General features: G+C 35.9%; 1 protein-coding gene across 2 annotated transcripts in view; it reads left to right on the forward strand.

The window, feature by feature from the left end:
• Positions 1-18,572, forward strand: part of CLPX (caseinolytic mitochondrial matrix peptidase chaperone subunit X) — a 41,859-nt gene that overhangs the window by 2,210 nt on the left and 21,077 nt on the right. For both annotated transcript variants that reach the window (XM_058737361.1, XM_058737360.1), the window contains exons 2-4: positions 8,462-8,622; positions 9,850-9,967; positions 17,129-17,283. In XM_058737361.1, the coding sequence (XP_058593344.1) occupies positions 8,462-8,622; positions 9,850-9,967; positions 17,129-17,283 (434 nt within the window). The remainder of the gene's footprint in view (positions 1-8,461; positions 8,623-9,849; positions 9,968-17,128; positions 17,284-18,572) is intronic.

Raw genomic sequence — 18,572 nt, forward strand, 5'->3', positions numbered from 1 at the left:
TTGTCATGTTAGACTTTAACATTTTTAAATGGATGGCCCCTTGGGGCGCCTGGGTGGCGCAGTCGGTTAAGCGTCCGACTTCAGCCAGGTCACGATCTCGCAGTCCGTGAGTTCGAGCCCCGCGTCAGGCTCTGGGCTGATGGCTCGGAGCCTGGAGCCTGTTTCCGATTCTGTGTCTCCCTCTCTCTCTGCCCCTCCCCCGTTCATGCTCTGTCTCTCTCTGTCCCAAAAATAAATAAAAAACGTTGAAAAAAAATTTTTTTAAATGGATGGCCCCTGGGGGGCTCAGTCCCTTAAGCGTACAACTCTTGATTTTGGCTTAGGTCATGATCTTGAGATGGAGCCCTGAGTTGGACTCTGTGCTGAAGCCCTGACAGCTTGGAACCTGCTTGGGATTCTCTCTTTACCTCTCTCTCTGCCCCTTCTCCGCTTGCTCATGTGCAGTCTCTCTCAAAAATAAACATTTTTTAAAAAAATAAAATTTTTATTTTTTCTTTTTTAAAATACAGAATCTTTTTTTAAATGTTTATTTATTTTGAGAGAGAGGGAGCACGAGCACGCTCAGGGGAGGGGCAGAGAGGGAGAGAAACAGGATCCTAAGCGGGCTCTGCTCTGACAGCAGAGAGCCTGATGTGGGGCTTGAACTCACGAACCATGAGAGCATGACCTTAGCCAAAGTCAGGCACTTAACTGACTGAGCCACCCAGGCCCCCATAAATAAAAATTTTAAATGGTAGTTTGAAGAAAATTTGGTAAATTGTCATATTAGATACTGGAACTGTTTTCTTTTCCTGGTGGGCTATGTGTATCCTATTTAATGTGTTTTTTCACACTATGCTCTTTGAGTGAAACTTGTAGTAAAGGAGAAATTTTAAATATTTTTTTTCTACCCAAATTGCTGGTATTTTTCAATTTGTTATCTATTTTTGTGCATATGTGTAAATACATACGTATTTTAAATGTGCTTTGCATACAGAACAATTAACATTCTAAATATGTGCATTCAGGAATGCTTGATTCCATTAACGAAACTCTGAATGACAGTACTTGGTCTGAATTTGGCTGTGATAATTGTGGAATCACCTGTAATTCCCTTGATTTTTGGCTACTTTAAGTTCATGTCCAGTGAAAGGGTGTCACCTCATGAGGGTGTAAATGTGAAGATGCTCAAACATGTTGGTGCCCATCATAATTTTCATGATAGTTGCATAATGTGCCTATCTTAACAGGTTTTAGCTAGATTTTAAGTCTCGTTATTTAAATACAATACAAATTAGAATAAATGTTAGAGAATCTTTATTTCTGGAATCGCAAACTATTTCTTGATAAACGTTTCTCTTTTCTTGGCATATTCCTCTTCACACCAGTAGACTAGCCTTGCTGAAAACCCATGAAACATTTTTAAACTTGAGGAAAGCTATTATAGGAATGATGGTATTTTTCTTTATTAAGAAGTATTCAGAATTCAGGAAACAATAACGGGCATAAATTGAATTTTTAAGACTAATAAAAGCAGTAAGCATCTACTAAGTTGATTGGCATTGTTTGTTTTTGTAGAAATTTTTTTCCAATTTTTGTTAGAGGTCTTTAGAGGCTAGGTGGTTAAGCAAGCATTTAACTTGATTTGCCATTTCATCAATTGTTATACACTTAAATATTGTCACTAGAGAGAGATGATAATTTAAAAATTTTCATTAGTTTCTAAAATTTAAAGATTAGTTTATCTTTTAAGCTGAATCATTTATGTTTTTAGAGAAAGCTTGGTTTAAGATTGAATATAGAAATTCAAATATTTAAAAGTTGCATAAATTACTCTGCTAGTTCTTAATAGCTCTAAAATCAAGGTACCTTATTCTGCTGTTTCTTTTTAAAGCAGATCTAGAACTCAAAGTTTTATCCGTATGACAAAAGCTTTGTAAATGGTTTAGCTTTTAACTGTCTTCTCTTGTTGCTGCCAAGTATTCTTTCGAAATATACTTTCCAGAAATACTTCCCTTTTTAGCTTTTGTAGGGCTTCTTCACCTGAAATTCACAGGCCTCCAGAGTGTCCAGGGATAGAATTCAGAAGTTCCTGTAACTTTATTTTCACTAATCACTAACTGAAATGTAGCATTTCCTTCAATTTTGAACGTAGGCAACAACCCACAGTAGTATTAGCAGTATCTATGAATTTGTTACCAATCAAAATCACAAATATTTTTGTGTCATGCTACAGTTGTTCATATCTCAAAAAATCGTTTATACTTTTTACTACTTTGAAATCATGGTAGTTATTTAAAAAGCTTTTAAATCTTATTTAATTATGTTAATTAAAAAGCATATTTTATTTTATTTTTAATTTTATTATTATTTTTTCCCATCATAAGTGTACTCTTTAACCCCCAACACCTATTTCACCAATCCTCTTACCCACCTCCTCTCTAGTAACCATCAGTTTTGTTCTCTGTATTTAAGAGTCTGTTTCTTTGTTTCTCTTTCTCTCTCTTTCTTTTTCCTTTGCTCATTTGTTTCTTAAATTCCACACATGAGTGAAATCATATGGTGTGATCTGACTGACTTATTTTGCTTAGCTTAATACTCTCTAGTTTTTTTTGTGTGTTTGTTTTTTTTTGTTTTTACATTTATTTTGAGAGAGAGAGCGAGTGAGTGAGCAAGAGGGCAAGAGGCAGGGAGAGAAGGAGAGAGAATCCCAAGCAGGCTCTGTGCTGTCAACACAGAGCCCAATACAGGGCTCAAGCCATGAGATCATGACCTGAGCCAAAATCAAGAGTCGGATGCTTAACCCACTGAGCCACCTGGTGCCCTAATACTTTCTAGTTCTATCCATGTCTTTGCAAATGGCAAGATTTTATTGTTTTTTATGGTTGAATGAGTGATGTGTGTGTGTGTGTGTGTCATCTCTTCTTTATCCATTCATCTATCTATAAACACTTGGACTGCTCCCATAGTTTGGTAAATAATATTGCAATAAACATAGGGGTGTATCCTTTTGAATTAGTGACTTTGTATTATTTGGGTAAATACCCACTAGTACTGGGTACTGGATCATAGGGTAGTTCTATTTTTAATGTTGTGAGGAACATCATACTGTTTTCCACAGTAGCTGCACTAGCTTGCATTCCCATGAACAATGCAATAGGGTTCCTTTTGTTCCACATCCTTGCCAATGCTTGTTTTTTATGTTGTTGATTTTAGCTAATCTGACAGGTTTGAGGTGATATCTCATTGTAGTTTTGATCTGTATTTTCCTAGAGATGAGTGATGTTGAACATCTTAGCATTTGCCTGTTGGTCATCTGGATGTCTTCTTTGGAGAAATGTCTGTTCAAGTCTTCTGCCCATTTTTTAATTGGATTGGTTTTTGGGTGTTTAGTTGTATCAGTTCTTTATATATTTTGGATACTAACCCTTTATTGGATATATCATTTGCAAATGTTGTCTCCCATTCAGTGGGTTGCCATTGACTGTTTCCTTTGCTGTGCAGAAACTTTTAATTTTGTTGTAGACCCAATAGTTTATTTTTTGCTTTTGTTTTTCTTGCCTCAGGAGACCTATCTAGAAAAATATTGCTATGGCTGATGTCTGAGAAATTACTGCTTGTGCTGTCTTTAAGAATTTTTTTTATGATTTCAGGTTTCACATTTAGGTCTTTAATCCATTTTGAGTTTATTTTTCTGTGTGGTGAAAGAAAGTGATCCAGTTTCATTCTTTTGCATGTGGCTGTCCAGTTTTCCCAACACCTTTTGGGATGTTGACAGTTGAAGAGACTTTTTCCCATTGTGTATTCATTCCTGCTTTGTTGAAGATTAATTGACCATATAATTTTGGGTTTATTTCTAGGTTTTTCTTTCTGTTTTATTGACCTATGTGTCTATTTTTATGCCCATACCATACTGTTTTCATTACTGCGGCTTTGTAATATAACTTGAAGTCTGGAATTGTGATCTTTCCAGTTTTCTTTTTAAAGATTGCTTTAGGTATTTGAAGTCTTTGATGGTTTCATACAAATTTTAGGATTGTTTGTTCTAGTTACTTGAAAAATGCTGTTGGTATTTTGATAGGGATTGCATTAAATCTGTAGATTGCTTTGGATAGTATGGACATTTTAATAATATTTGTCTTCCAGCCCATGAACATGGAATGTCTTTCCATATCTTTGCATCGTCTTGAATTTCTTTCATCAGCGTTTTATAGTTTTCAGCATACAGGTCTTTCTTTCACCTCTTTAGTTAAGTTTATTCCTAGATATTTTATTGTTTATGGTGCAATTGTAAATGGGATTGTTTCCTTAATTTCTCTTCCTGTTTCATTTTTTTGGTGTATATGGAATGCAACAGATTTCTGTACATTGCTTTGTATCCTGTGACTTTACTGAATTCATTTATCAGTTCTGGTAGTTTTACGGTGGAATCTTTAGGGTTTTCTACATGTACTATACATGTCATCTACAAGTAGAGTTTTACTTCTTTTTTACCAACATGGATGCCTTTTTTTCTTTATTTTGTCTAATTGCTGTGGCTAGGACTTCCAGTACTATGTTAAATAAAAGTGGTGAGAGTGGACATCCTTATCTTCCCCCTGACCTCAGAGGAAAAGCTCTCCGTTTTCCACCAATTAAGTATGATGTTGGCAAGAAGCATATTTTAAAAATATTTTGATAACTACTTCAATACAGTTGGTTTCCTTTGTTATGTATTTTATTCTATACATTTATAAACATTCTGAGAAGGGGTCCATCCGTACCCTTCACCAGACTCCCAAAGGGGTTCATGGCATAAAAAGGATTTAAAAATCCTGATTAGGTTGTTACAGTGATTTCTGTGAAGATTTTATAGGATTGGTGAGTGACTAATCATTTAAACTGTTCAATACAGTAGTTTAAAAAGTGTGGTCCCAGACCAACATCATCAGTATAACCTGGCATTTTGTTAGAAATGCATTCTTGGTGGGGGTGGGGGGCACCTGGGTGGCTTGGTGGATGGAGCTTCTGACTCTTGATTTTGCCTCAAGTCATGCTCCTAGGGTAATGGGATTGAGCCCTGTGTCAGGCTTTTCACTGAGCATGGAGCCTACTTAAGATTCTCTCTCTCTTTCTCTCTCTCTCTGTCTCTTTTTCTCTTTCTTTTCCCCTCCCTCTCCCTTTGCTGCTTCCCTGCCCCCGCTAAAAGAAAATAATTTATCCTGCTTTAAAAAAAAAGAAAAGAAATGCATTCTTGGGGGCAACCTAGATGGCTCAGTCAGTTAGTTAAGTGTCCAACTTTGGCTCAGTTCATGATCTCACAGTTTGTGAGTTTGAGCCTGGCATTAAACTGCTTAGAGCTCGGAGCCTGGAGCCTGTTTTGGATTCTGGCTCTCTGGCTCTGTCTCTCTCTGTCTCTGCCCCTCCCCTCCTGGTGCACAGTGCACTCTGTCTCTCGCTCTTGCTCTCCCTCTCTCAAAAATAAACAAAACAAAAAAAGAAATGCATTATTGGATCCCACCTGCAACCTTCTGAGTCAGAACCAGGGAATACCCCTTGCAATCCGTGCTATGCATAGAATGTTAAAACTGCATCAGAGCCAGCCAAGAAATTCTCAAATTTAGAAATTTAAATGACATGAACATGTTTTTCAGACAGTATTTTTTTATGGTAACTGTATGATTGCATTGGTTTTATATGTTACTTGGTAAGTTATTTAAGTGAAGGACTTATTTTTCTTTCTATTCAGAATAAGTAGACTTTGAAAGGTTCTTGTTCGTAATTTTTATTTCTCTTAAATTTTTGAAGATAATTTATTTTCAGCTTATTTTCTGATAATATTAGCTATGATAAATTGTTAAACACAATTTTAAAAGATGTATTTTAATTTTTTTTTTAACGTTTATTTATTTTTGAGACAGAGAGAGACAAAGCATGAACGGGGGAGGGGCAGAGAGAGAGGGAGACACAGAATCGGAAGCAGGCTCCAGGCTCTGAGCCATCAGCCCAGAGCCCGACGCGGGGCTTGAACCCATGGACCCGGAGATTGTGACCTGAGCTGAAGTCGGACGCTTAACCGACGGAGCCACCCAGGCGCCCCAAAAGATGTATTTTATTGTAAATGGGAATTAATACACTGTGTGTGATACTTGAGGGTTAAGTTTTATTCTAAACATCCAAGTACATAGTCTGATATAAAGCTTGTTGTAACTGTAGTTTTTTTTTGCGAATACGTTGTAATGGTTTGATTAAAAAGTTATACTTGTTACATAGATTATAGTAAATTATTTTATTATGCTACCATTCATTTTAATTTGTGGATGTTTTGAAACATATGCAAAATGGAACAAGGGACACCCAAATACCCATCACCTAGACTTAACATCCATTAAATTTCGTATTTTTTATTTAGAGAGAGACAGAAACGGTGTGAGTGGGGATGGGCAGAGAGAGAGAGGGAGACAGAGCATCTCACAAACTGTGAGATCATGACCAAAGAGTTGGATGCTTAACTGACTGAGGCCACCCAGGCACCTCAAATTTCTCTATTCTTCATTTCATCTATCGCTTTCCCCCATTACTTTTCTAGATTTGCTTTTTAGATTGACATATTAAACCATATTATGTTTAATCATATTATGTCCTTTGAAAATCATTAATGTTTGGCTTAAAATTCATGAACTACTTTAAATCTCATGCTAATGAGAGTAGTAGCTATCATTTACTGCAAAAAAATGGCAAATGTTATGCTTGAGAAAGTTTGAATGTCTTTTGAAAACATTACTTAGAAGAAAAACATCAAATGTATTTTAATATTGATATTCATTAATTAAGCATTAATTGATCAGCACTAATTAGCTTGATTAGCATTCAGCAGCATTTTACAGTCTATGGATTAGGGACTAGAGTGTCATAAATCTTACTCCTTTTTTAGTGTTTGTGAATTCGAGTAGAGATGAGAAACTTTGTATCTTTCCTGTTAAGTTTGATGTTTTTATTTTAGTTAGAAACTAGTTCTAACAGTGTACACAAATGTTTTGGAAAACTGGAGTTAAAAATAAAAACAATTGCTTTTGAGTTGTTAGAAGGATGTAATTTTAAACCAATTTTTGTGTTTGGATATAGTACATGCATATGTGCATGATCTCTTAAAAGCCCTAACTTGTAAAGAAATAAGAATTTAAAGCCTGGGTTGAGAATTTCGCAGGGAACAAAACGAGGGAGATAAAATCAGTTTCTTAAATTTATTTAAGTATTAACTTAATCCCCTTCCCCCTTTTTGTTATCACCTCCTAATGGCTGTGATAAACTGCTGGGAAACTTCCTTTGGCAATTCATTATAATTCACTAATGTATGTTAACTTATGCAGGTTTCTGAGTAGCCCTACAATATTCAGTACTGAATCTGTGGAATTTTGTTTGATCTAAGATCATTTGATTTTCTTGTGTAGGGAACACTCTTTTAAAGACCAACTTGGGAAATGCTGCCTTACATTATGGCTCTTTTGCCATTGACTATAGTTTATTTAGGAGTTTATTTTGTATTTATATGAGAAAAAAAACCAGGGTTCAGCCAACAGTGATCCTTTGATGGACGAAGTCTGGCCACACCCATTTGTTTACATATTGTTTGTTTGTTTTCATGTTACAGACAGAGTAGTTGGAACTGAGACTAGATGGCCCAGAAAGCTGAAAATATTTAACATCCCGGTGCTTTACAGAAAAAGTTTGCCACATAAGTCAGGGGTTAACCTATATCCTTTTTAATAATCTTAACTTCAAATATGGTAAGGGGCGCCTGGGTGGCTCATTCAGTTGAGCATCCAACTCTTGATTTCAGTTCAGGGCATGATCTCACACTTTGTGAGTTCGAGCCCCACATCAGGCTTTGCACTGACAGTGTGGAGCCTGCTTGGGATTCTCTCTCCTCTCTCTGCCCCTCCCCTGCTCACGCTCTTTCTCCCTCAAAATAAATAAATAAATAAACATTAAAAAATTTAAAAAATACATGGTAAAGGTTAAAATGTTTGAAAGCAAGATAGTGGTTATAGTGTTTACTAAAATTTTTTATAGGATTGAAATGTTTCATTAAAACACATGTGTTTATGTCAATTGCTTATTCTCATTGATAGAAGTAATAAAAGAAGAATTAGAATATAGGGTGTAAATGGCCTTTTTCCCCTACAGATGAAGCAGATGTTGAACTGCTCATCTCTCACACTTTCAAAGAGCCACTCATTGCAATAACCCAAATGGTCTTTCCTCACTATCAAAGGACAGGCCCAGAAAGAAACATCTTTATTTACCAGAGGCCCAGGTCTGGCCTATTTTTAAAGGGGCTTTGCCTCTGATGGTGTCACCATTTACCATTTTGTTACTACCTCTGTGAAAACTACAGTTTTTTCAACCTCCTTTATACTTAAGGAATTTTTGTTTTCAGGGGATTTACTGAAAGCATGTTAATGTTTGATGTGTAGACTAATAAATCTCATTGTATTTCTAGGTATATCTTGTGGTCGCATTCATATACCTGTTTTAGGAAGGCTCGGGACCTTTGAAACTCAGATTCTACGAAGAGCTCCCTTTAGAACCTTTACAGAAACACCAGCATACTTTGCATCAAAAGATGGGATAAGTAAAGATGGCTCTGGAGATGGAAATAAGGTATCTTATCTTTATTGGAATATATATATATATTTTTTGAGTTCCTTCCTTCAAACAATTAAATGTAATAATAGTTTTCTCTATTCCATTGGTTTATATGTTTTCTGTAGGAAATGTGAAATATATAAAATCAGGTGAAGAATTTTATGTAATTTTATTTTGTGTTTTAGTTTCAACCATAAATTAGTTATATAAGTATTGCACTTAGCATTAACTAAAATTTCTAACACTCCAAAGTATTAAGAAGCTTCATTAAATCTATGCAGTCTGTAGAATTAAATTAGGAATAGCCGTCTTTTTTCACAACTCTTAACAATTCATGATAGTATAAACCCCACCTCATTCTCTACCTAAAAATTTTGGATATCTCTACAACTTAATGTTGGGCTACTCTGTAGCTAGCAAGTAGATGATCAGTGATTGTATTGGATCAAGGAATTATTATCAATTTTTTTCATTATGTGAATTTCACTAACACTTGAGGTAATGTTATATATAAGACAAAATGCTAGGTGCTTTGATATCGATACTTAATCCTAACAATGACTCTCCAAAGTAGGTAAAATTATCCCCATTTTAGAGATGAGAAAATCCCCATTTTAGAGATTGAAGAAAGTTATGAATCACTACTTGTCATGATAGTAGCTCCTGATACAGTTTCACTGAAATGTATTTTACCTGTAGTAACTTTTTTTCCTAGTGTTGATTGAGTCATGGAAAGAAAGCTGTTTATTATATATGCTGGCTCATACCATGTAAAGCAGGAATACAGATAAATACATGTGTTTACCAGAACTGGTTTTGTTTTTGTGGTAATTGGATCTTTTGATACCAGTAATAGTAGAGTTATAAATAATACTAATAATTCCACTATAGAAATTATAAAAATTATAGGGGCACCTGGGTGGCTCAGTCGGTTAAGCAGCCGACTTGGGCTCAGGTCACGATCTCGCAGTCCGTGAGTTCGAGCCCCGCGTCGGGCTCTGTGCTGACAGCTCAGAGCCTGGAGCCTGTTTCAGATTCTGTGTCTCCCTCTCTCTCTGCCCCTCCCCTGTTCATGCTCTGTCTCTCTCTGTCTCAAAAATAAATAAACATTAAAAAAAAAAAAAGAAATTATAAAAATTATAAGATTAATTACAAGCTAACATGCTTATATTTAACTTACCTATAAATTGGTTGCCTGAAAGTAATAATTGACACTCTTTTTTTCTCCTGTATGAACATTAGAAATCAGCAAGTGAGGGAAGCAGTAAAAAATCAGGCTCTGGGAGTTCAGGGAAAGGTGGAAACCAGCTGCGTTGTCCTAAATGTGGCGATTTGTGCACTCATGTAGAGACCTTCGTGTGTAAGTATTACTTCCTCTGTTGTTTTTCTTCCTTACCTTTTCTACAAATCACAAATTGCATAGAAATGTGTAAATTATATAAACCAGAGTTATGTTCTTCCTGAACTTAACATGATTCTCCCTTATGTTCACCAGATACTAAAAATCCCCATAACTGGTAATACTTTGCAATGTGGTATAAGAAATAATTTAAGAAAACTATTTATTTCTTTATTTTCCATGTGTGTGTTTATTTCAAATTTGGATTTTGTGAGTGTTCAAATTTGAGCTATAGGAGAACCAAGGAGTATTTATTCTGTTATTACTCTATTCTTCAAATACCTGTTGAGCATCTCATATAGCTGGAGAGGTCGGTCATTCAAATATTAAGGTGTTTTCCCTCGCTGAGGAACCAGAGGAACTAAACCCTTAATTCTATAAGGTGTGTGATAATTATTAATGATTCAGACACTGAGAGAAGGAAGAAATCAACAGTCCCACTTTTGGTGTTAGTGTCAGCAGTAATTCTCTGAAATACAAAGATGCTACTACAGATCTTTTGTTTCATGAATCAAACAACTCATTTCCTACATGATTAGAGGTAATGGTAATTCAAGAGTAAATTATGTTACACTACATGTCAGCCTTTCTGTATAGTCAAACTGAAAAGGTCATTGGTGAGGTTTGTCAGAAGTTTCAGTTTCTGATGATTAGCTGCAGAGGATTCTCTATATGCTATCCCAAATATTGAGATCTCAGTTACAGTTTTATGTTTATTATTAATACTAATTGGCCACTGTATGAGAAAGTAATATGTAGCATGTTTTTACAATTTTTGGAAAGACTTTTAAAGTCGTTCCATTCTATAGGTGGAATGTTTGAGATTCTCTTGGTGGTTTTGCCTCATAAGAGATCCAAGAGAGGAATCAGTCTGAATGAATACTAATTTGGTTGCAACATAAAATGAAAGTGGTAGAACTAGATGATAAAACTTCTAAATAACATTTGCTATTAACAAATCTGGTACGAAGCAATAAAATTCTTTTAGAAAGTCTGAGAATTGCTCAGTTCATAATGGCAATGTCTTATTGGCATACATTTTTAATCAAGAATTTTCTTTTTTTTTCCAGAGGAAGATTTCGATCTTTGTAGACTTAAAGAATAATTTCTTAGAGTAGAAAAGGAAAGAAACTAATATTTAATAAATGTCCGTATATATAATTTTATTCTCACAATCTTACTTTTGTCAGGAGAGAGCATATCCTCATTTTCTTAGCTTAGTGAAGAAGCTAAGATTTTAGCAAGTGTAAGTAACTCATCCAGGATCACAGAGCAGTGAAGATTGGCTATTCAGAAGTTCCTATTCCATACATTTTTACCAACTGGAATTCTCTAGGGATAGATGAAATTTATTTTTCTTCTGCACAGTGTTTTCAAAACTTGCCAGGTTGTATTAATCATTGGGGGTGGTTGGTTGTGGTTTTTTTGAGAGAGAGAATCCTAAGTAGGCTCCTCACTGTCAATGCAAAGCCCAATGTGAGGCTTAATCTCACAAACCTGAGATCATGACCTGAGCTGAAATCAAGAGTCAGATGCTTAGCTTAACTGAGCCAGCTGGGCACTGAGCCCCCCAGGCACCCCAGGGTGGTTCTTGAACATACAGATTCTCTCCTTCCCTGGAGATAAGATTCTGTAGATGTTGGGTGGTATCCTAGAATATGTATGTTTAACAATGAGACCAAGTGTGGAAAACACGATTTTTAATATTATCTAATCAACTTAGGACTGAAGTGGTTTCCTTTGAGAATTCTAATTGGGGACGGGGGATGTGGAAGTAGAGAATAGGGAAGAAAAGAGTAAAAGAAGAGTAGATCCTTATAAATAATTTAGTAAGCAAATATCTGTTGAGACTGACACTGCCAGGCTCAGAAAATAAACAGAGATGAACATGACACTGTCTTATCCTCTGGAACTTCACTCCATAGGAGTGGTAAGCCCTCAACAGTGAGATGAGGCCCTCCTCTCTTGGTTTTATTCACCTATAGTACAAGTCTCTTCACAATGCATCTCTTTTGGATGCTGAGGATCTTCTGTGTCTACTCACTGAAAATTGGAGAGTTTTGTTGACTCTTGGGCCCTTCATTTTGTTTGCATCTGCATTTGTTTAGTTACTGGTTCATAAACATCTTTTTATGTGCTTTTTGGTCATTTGTAGTTCTTTTGTGAATGGCCTGTTTAGATTTTTTTTTTTTTTTAAGTTTATTTATTATTGAGAGTCAGAGCATGAGCATGGGAGGAGCAGACAGAGGAGGAGACACAGAATCTGAAGCAGGCCCCAGGCTCTGAGCTGTCAGCACAGAGCCCGACACAAGCGCTCAAACCCACAAACCGTGAGATCATGACCCGAGCCCAAGTTGGACGCTCAACCGACTGAGCCACCCAGGCACCCCATGAATGGCATGTTTAGATAACTATCTACTTTTTTGGTCATTTTTAATTATTTTTAATTACCTGAGGAATGTATGTGTGTATCCCCCTTTATTAAAAAAAAAAGGTAGAATTTTGTAGGTAAAAGTTAAAGATACATTTCTGTAATATATCTTCATCAAACATGTAACTTTTAAAAAGGATAAATGGTATCAAATTGTTCATGTTTTTACCAATTTTTTCGCCTCAGCAGTTTAAAAAAAAAATTTTTTTTTAATGTTTATTTCTGAGACAGAGATAGAGCATGAGTGGGGGAGGGGCAGAGAGAGAGGGAGACACAGAATCCGAAGCAGGCTCCAGGCTCTAAGCTGTCAGCACCGAGCCCGACGCGGGGCTCGAACTCACAAACCGTGAGATCATGACCTGAGCTGAAGTCGGTCCCTCAACCAACTGAGCCACCCAGGTGCCCCTCGCCTCAGCAATTTTTTAAGAGTTGTATGCTGATATATACAGGTCTAGTCCTTTCCTTTTAAGGTGTACATTTCAGGGGTTTTTAGTATATTCATCAAGTTTTAGATCCATCACTACTATCTAATTCCAGAACGTTTTTGTCACCCCAAAGAGAAGCCCCATCCCCCTTAAGTAGTCACTTTCTACCCCTTTCCCTCCCCTCCCTGGCAACCATAAACCTACTTGCTGTCTTTATGGATTTGTCTATTCCAGGTATTTCATATAAATAGAATTATACAATACGTGGCATTTTATGTCTGGCTTCTTTTGCCTTCATCTTTCAGGTTTCCAGGGTTCATCTGTGTTCTATTATATATCAGTATTTCATTGCTTTTTGTGGCTGATAGTATTCCTTGTGTATCCACTAATCATTGATGGACATTTGAGCTGTTGCTGCTTGTTGACTACTATGAATAATGCTACTGTGAACATTTGTATACCAATTTTTGTGTGTACATGTTTTTACTTTTCTTGGGTATATGCTTAGGAGTAGAATTGCTGAGTGAAATGGTAAGTTTGTGTTTAGTTTTTTAAGAAACTACCAAACTTTACATCAGCTATAGAATAACCTATGTTATTCTGTCCATTTGACAACCTGACTAGCAATGTATGAGGGTTCTAATTTCTCAACATGTTCTTTAACACTGCTCTTTTTTTTTTTTTATTAAAATTTTTTTTTTTTCAACGTTTTTTATTTATTTTTGGGACAGAGAGAGACAGAGCATGAACGGGGGAGGGGCAGAGAGAGAGGGAGACACAGAATCGGAAGCAGGCTCCAGGCTCCGAGCCATCAGCCCAGAGCCCGACGCGGGGCTCGAACTCACGGACCGCGAGATCGTGACCTGGCTGAAGTCGGACGCTTAACCGACTGCGCCACCCAGGCGCCCCAACACTGCTCTTTTTTATTGTAACCATCTTAGAGATAGGAAGTGGCATCTCATTGTGGTTTCGATTTGCATTTCTCTAATGACTAAAGATGTTAAGCATTTTTTTCATGGGGTTATTGGCCATTTGTGTATCTTCTTGTAGAAAAGACTGTTTAAATCCTTTGTCCATTTTTAAATTGGGTTATCTTTTTTGTTGTTAAGTTCCAAAGAGTTCTTTATATATTCTGAATACTAGACCTTTATCCAGATGTATGATTTGCGAACATATTCTTTCATTCTATGGGTAGTTCTTTCCTATAATTACCGTATAGCAGGAGTCAACAAACTTTTACTATGAAAGGCCAAATAGTAAATATTTTAGGCTTTGTGGGCCCTGTAGTCAGTGTTGCAACTCTTCTCCTTTGCTGTTATAGGGAGAAAGCAATCATAGACAATGTAAACAAATGAGGATCGCTGTGTTCCTATAAAACTTTGTATAAAGACACTGAAATTTGAATTTCATATAACTTTTATTGTCATTTTTTCCCAAAGTGTAAGAACTATTAGCTCATGGACATGTCTGTAATATTCCATCTCACATGTATATGTAGGGATTTTTATGTTCTCTTACTGTGGTATTATTCTTGTTTGACTTTGTGGAAATAAAATACCATTTTTATAGATAGCATTATGAATGCATAGAAAGTCATCAGGAATTGAAGTAAGAATAATATCTAAGAAATTTTTTATTATAAGGACAAATGTATATTTTTCTTCAGTTTTCTTTTGACTATTTAAATAATAACTTGTCAAATGTGAATAGTCTCCCCACTTATTTTAGTTGTTTTTATTTTTATGTATATAATACTTTTTGAAGGCTTACTGTACTTACATGTCTTAATACAGTAGGAATTAAACTTTTCTGTTTGGTTTGGAGATTTAATGTTGGGCCCTGAAACATGTTCGAAATCATGAAGAACTTTCATTTCAACAAATAGGAGAGAGTTTTTACTGAGGTAATCTATTGTTGGCATATAATACAAGCATGTTTACTGGGATTAGTATTCTGTATGTAAAAGAATATAGTATACTTGTAATCATTTAAAGGAAAGTTTATTCCCTGACAATTCAACAAAATTAGATTTTGCCACTTGTCTGTATGAGTAAAAAATAAGCATTGCAGTGCTTGTATTATTTTTTTTTTCTGAGACAGCATTTTGATAAATAAAATTAACCTGGGTATACATTGAACATGTTCCATCGTCAAATTGGTATTGTGATATTCAAATAGAATGTAAATAACTCATCTGTGGTAAGCAAAGAGGAATGAGATTTGTTGGTGTTTAGTCTCTTTCCCTTTGACCTAATTTCTTTAGAGAAATATTTTGTTCTTATGTTCTCAGGCCAGATTTTCCTGTCAAACAGCCTGAACTAGATCAGAGGATTCTCTGCCCTTTAATCCTTGCCCTGTTTACCATCAGTAACAATTGTAAGATGAGGCTTCATTTTAGAGTAAAGGCCACTGACTATCTTTCCCAATGGTGGGGAATGGTGATAATGTATTGGGGCTTGTGTAAACCAAAGGTACTTGGAATAGTTTGGTCTTTTTCTTGAGGTAAGCATTTATAGGTGATTAATACAAAGAAAACATGGATGATCTCTTTTCTAGTTTAAAATTTGCTGCTAGAGTTTATCCAGATGTATTTTTGATTGGCCTTGTGTTTAAGAATAGACAAATAAGCATTAGATTGAATTAATAATTAGATTTATTTTTGAAATATGGAATTGTCTGGGTTTTTTTTAATATAGATTATTTTGTGAGATTTAGGTGTGCTTACCAGTACAGTTTTTCTTGTAATCTATGAATAGGTAGTTACACTATTCCCATAAGAGATTCTCATAGATTTAAATATTCTTCTTTGCAGTTTTTCTAGTTAGATTACACACAGGTTAATACAAAAATGTATTACCCAGACCTACCAACCTATAACTAATTCCTGTGTATCTTTTGTTCTGTATCTGTTAGTAATCTGTGTGAGAGTCTCTTCTGTGCTGCTTTCCAAGGTACCTTTACCATTAGTAGGGGTAGGCTTAGAGAAGGTTGAGTTTATGTCCATATACATATATCCTACAGCTGTGTTTTAAAAGGAGAGAAAAAAATCCACTTTGGTTTAACATAGGTTATTCTATAGCTGATGCATTGGAATTGAGACACCTTTTTTACCCTCATTTTTAATTGTTATTTTATTGTTTTCAAAAGCTGTATGATTATCTATAAGTCAATATGAATGAGAATGTTATTTTGTTAGTTCCTTAGTGGTTTTTAGGCTAAAGAAATAAGAACTAGTGGAGTTGTTAAAGATAAAAATTAGGAAGGCATGAAACAATTTTATGTTTACCAAATCATGGTTTTAAAAATGCTCATAAGGGGCGCCTGGGTGGCTCAGTCGGTTAAGCATCCGACTTCAGCTCAGGTCACGATCTCGCGGTCCGCGAGTTCGAGCCCCACGTCGGGCTCTGGGCTGATGGCTCAGAGCCTGGAGCCTGCTTCCGATTCTGTGTCTCCCTCTCTCTCTGCCCCTCCCCCGTTCATGCTCTGTCTCTCTCTGTCTCAAAAATAAACGTTAAAAAAAATTAAAAAAAAAATAAAAATGTTCATAGGTTTGAAAGGAACCTAAAGAATATACTTTTTTTTCCCCCTTTTTCTGGGGGATTGGAATTGATTTCTTTTATTATTTTTTTTAAAACATTTATTTATGAGAGAGAGAGCACAAGGGGGTGGGCAGAGAGAGGGAGGGAGACAGAATCCAAAGCGGGTTCCAGGCTCTGAGCTGTCAGCACAGAGCCCGACTTGGGGCTCGAACTCACAAACTGCGAGGTCATGACCTGAGCCAAAGTTGGATGCTTAACTGACTGAACCACCCAGGCACTCCTGATTTCTCTCTTTTAACTTCTGTGTATATTTGAAGTTTTTCATAAGGAAATGTTGAAAAAATAGAATAATTTATTTGTGCTTTACTTTTTTTTCACAGTTTTTCATTCAAGTATTTCAATAAAATAAGTGATTAATATTTTCATAGTGGTTGTTTTTAAAATTAAATTTAATGAATGGGAAGTTGAAAGAATGTCAGCCAATCTTTTCTCTTAATGAAGTATATCACAAAATGAAAGAACCTAGTGGAAATGAACAAAATGTGGTTTAATGAACTCATTTATCTGTATCATCTATCTTAGATGTAAGCTAGGTTGTTTGTTGTGTCTAGTGAAGGAACTACAAACCTACTTTTTGTCAAGTGTGTAGTTTTCATTTACAGTGAGTTTTTAATGTTAAATGCTATTTGAATTATTTATTTTTCTCTGCTGACCTTTCCTTTTACAGCATCCACCCGCTTTGTGAAGTGTGAAAAATGTCATCATTTTTTTGTTGTGCTATCTGAAGCAGACTCCAAGAAAAGCATAATTAAAGAACCTGAATCAGCAGCAGAAGCTGTAAAATTGGCTTTCCAACAGAAACCACCTCCTCCCCCCAAGAAGGTATAGGTCTTAGCTCAGTCCTATAAGCACTTTGTCTCGAAAACATTTCATTGCTCCCCTCTCCCAGTTGACATTGGATCTTAATGCTAGTACCTAAACAAGTATTAAGTTCTTAATATAGACTATATGTGGCTAAATTCTTATTGATATTTGGTACTTGGAATTTAGGTATGGAGTCCCAATGCTATTTTCCCATGTTATGATTACTGCATTCAGTAGCAATGAAATAGAGTTGGATGATTGTTAAAATGGTGTTCATACTAAATTAATCTAAAATGATACCCAGGGGTGTCTGGATGGCTCAGTTGGTTAAGCGTCCCACTCTAGATCTCAGCTCAAATCTTGATCTCAGGGTCATGAGTTCAAGCTCTGCATTGGGCTCTGCACTGGGCATGAAGCCTACTTAGAAAAATAAAAAAATAATATCCATAAAATTGAGCAGCTATGGATTTCTTTTTCTTATTTGGGGCCCCTTATTAACACCAGGCTGCAATTTCTCCCCATAAATTAGTCTATTGTCTGGTAAAACAGCCTCAGTGTTAACAATGGAAGCAAAATTTTCTCACAACTAGTGTATCAGGGCTGTCCTATATAGCACTGTGGCTTTTGTGGTGTGGGCTCCTTCCAGGAGTCTCAGACAGACTGTGATCTGGCCATATGAAACATGGCAGAATGTATTACCAGCTACATTGGGTACTTGGTCTGTTCTTTCTGAGAACAGGGAGCCCTGCCCTGGGGCTATGTGCCCTCTGTTCTGCATGTCTCAGATGTTTGCACACTTAGATTATTTCTCATCCCCTGCTTCAGTGTAGCTTTCATATGCTGTTAAGACACCAGTCCATTTATTTCCATTGTGCTGTGGCAGATTTAATAATTCATAGATATAATTTGTGAGGAATCAATATTTTTTTAAGTTTATTTGTTTTGAGAGAGAGAGAAACAGAGCCAGGGAGGGGCAGATATAGAGGGATAGAGAATCCTAAGTAGGCTCTGTACTAACAGTGCACGGGGCTTGAACTCTTGAACAACAAGATCATGACCTGAGCTGAAACCAAGAGTCAGATGCTTAACCGACTGAACCACCCAGGAGCCCCAGAAATCAAGAAGATTTTAAAAAAACATAATAAAAAGCATATGGTCAACAACTAAAGAATTTATCATGTAAATATAGTGTAATGGTAAATATAGTTATTAACCTTTGTATACTCCATAGGTTGTCTAGACTTTAGATATTAGAGTTAAAGTTCTAGAAAATAGGTAATTTAACTATTTTCAGGAGTTAGTGAATA

This window comes from Neofelis nebulosa, chromosome 7, assembly GCF_028018385.1.
Source record: "Neofelis nebulosa isolate mNeoNeb1 chromosome 7, mNeoNeb1.pri, whole genome shotgun sequence".
In the NCBI taxonomy this organism is placed as follows: domain Eukaryota; kingdom Metazoa; phylum Chordata; class Mammalia; order Carnivora; family Felidae; genus Neofelis; species Neofelis nebulosa.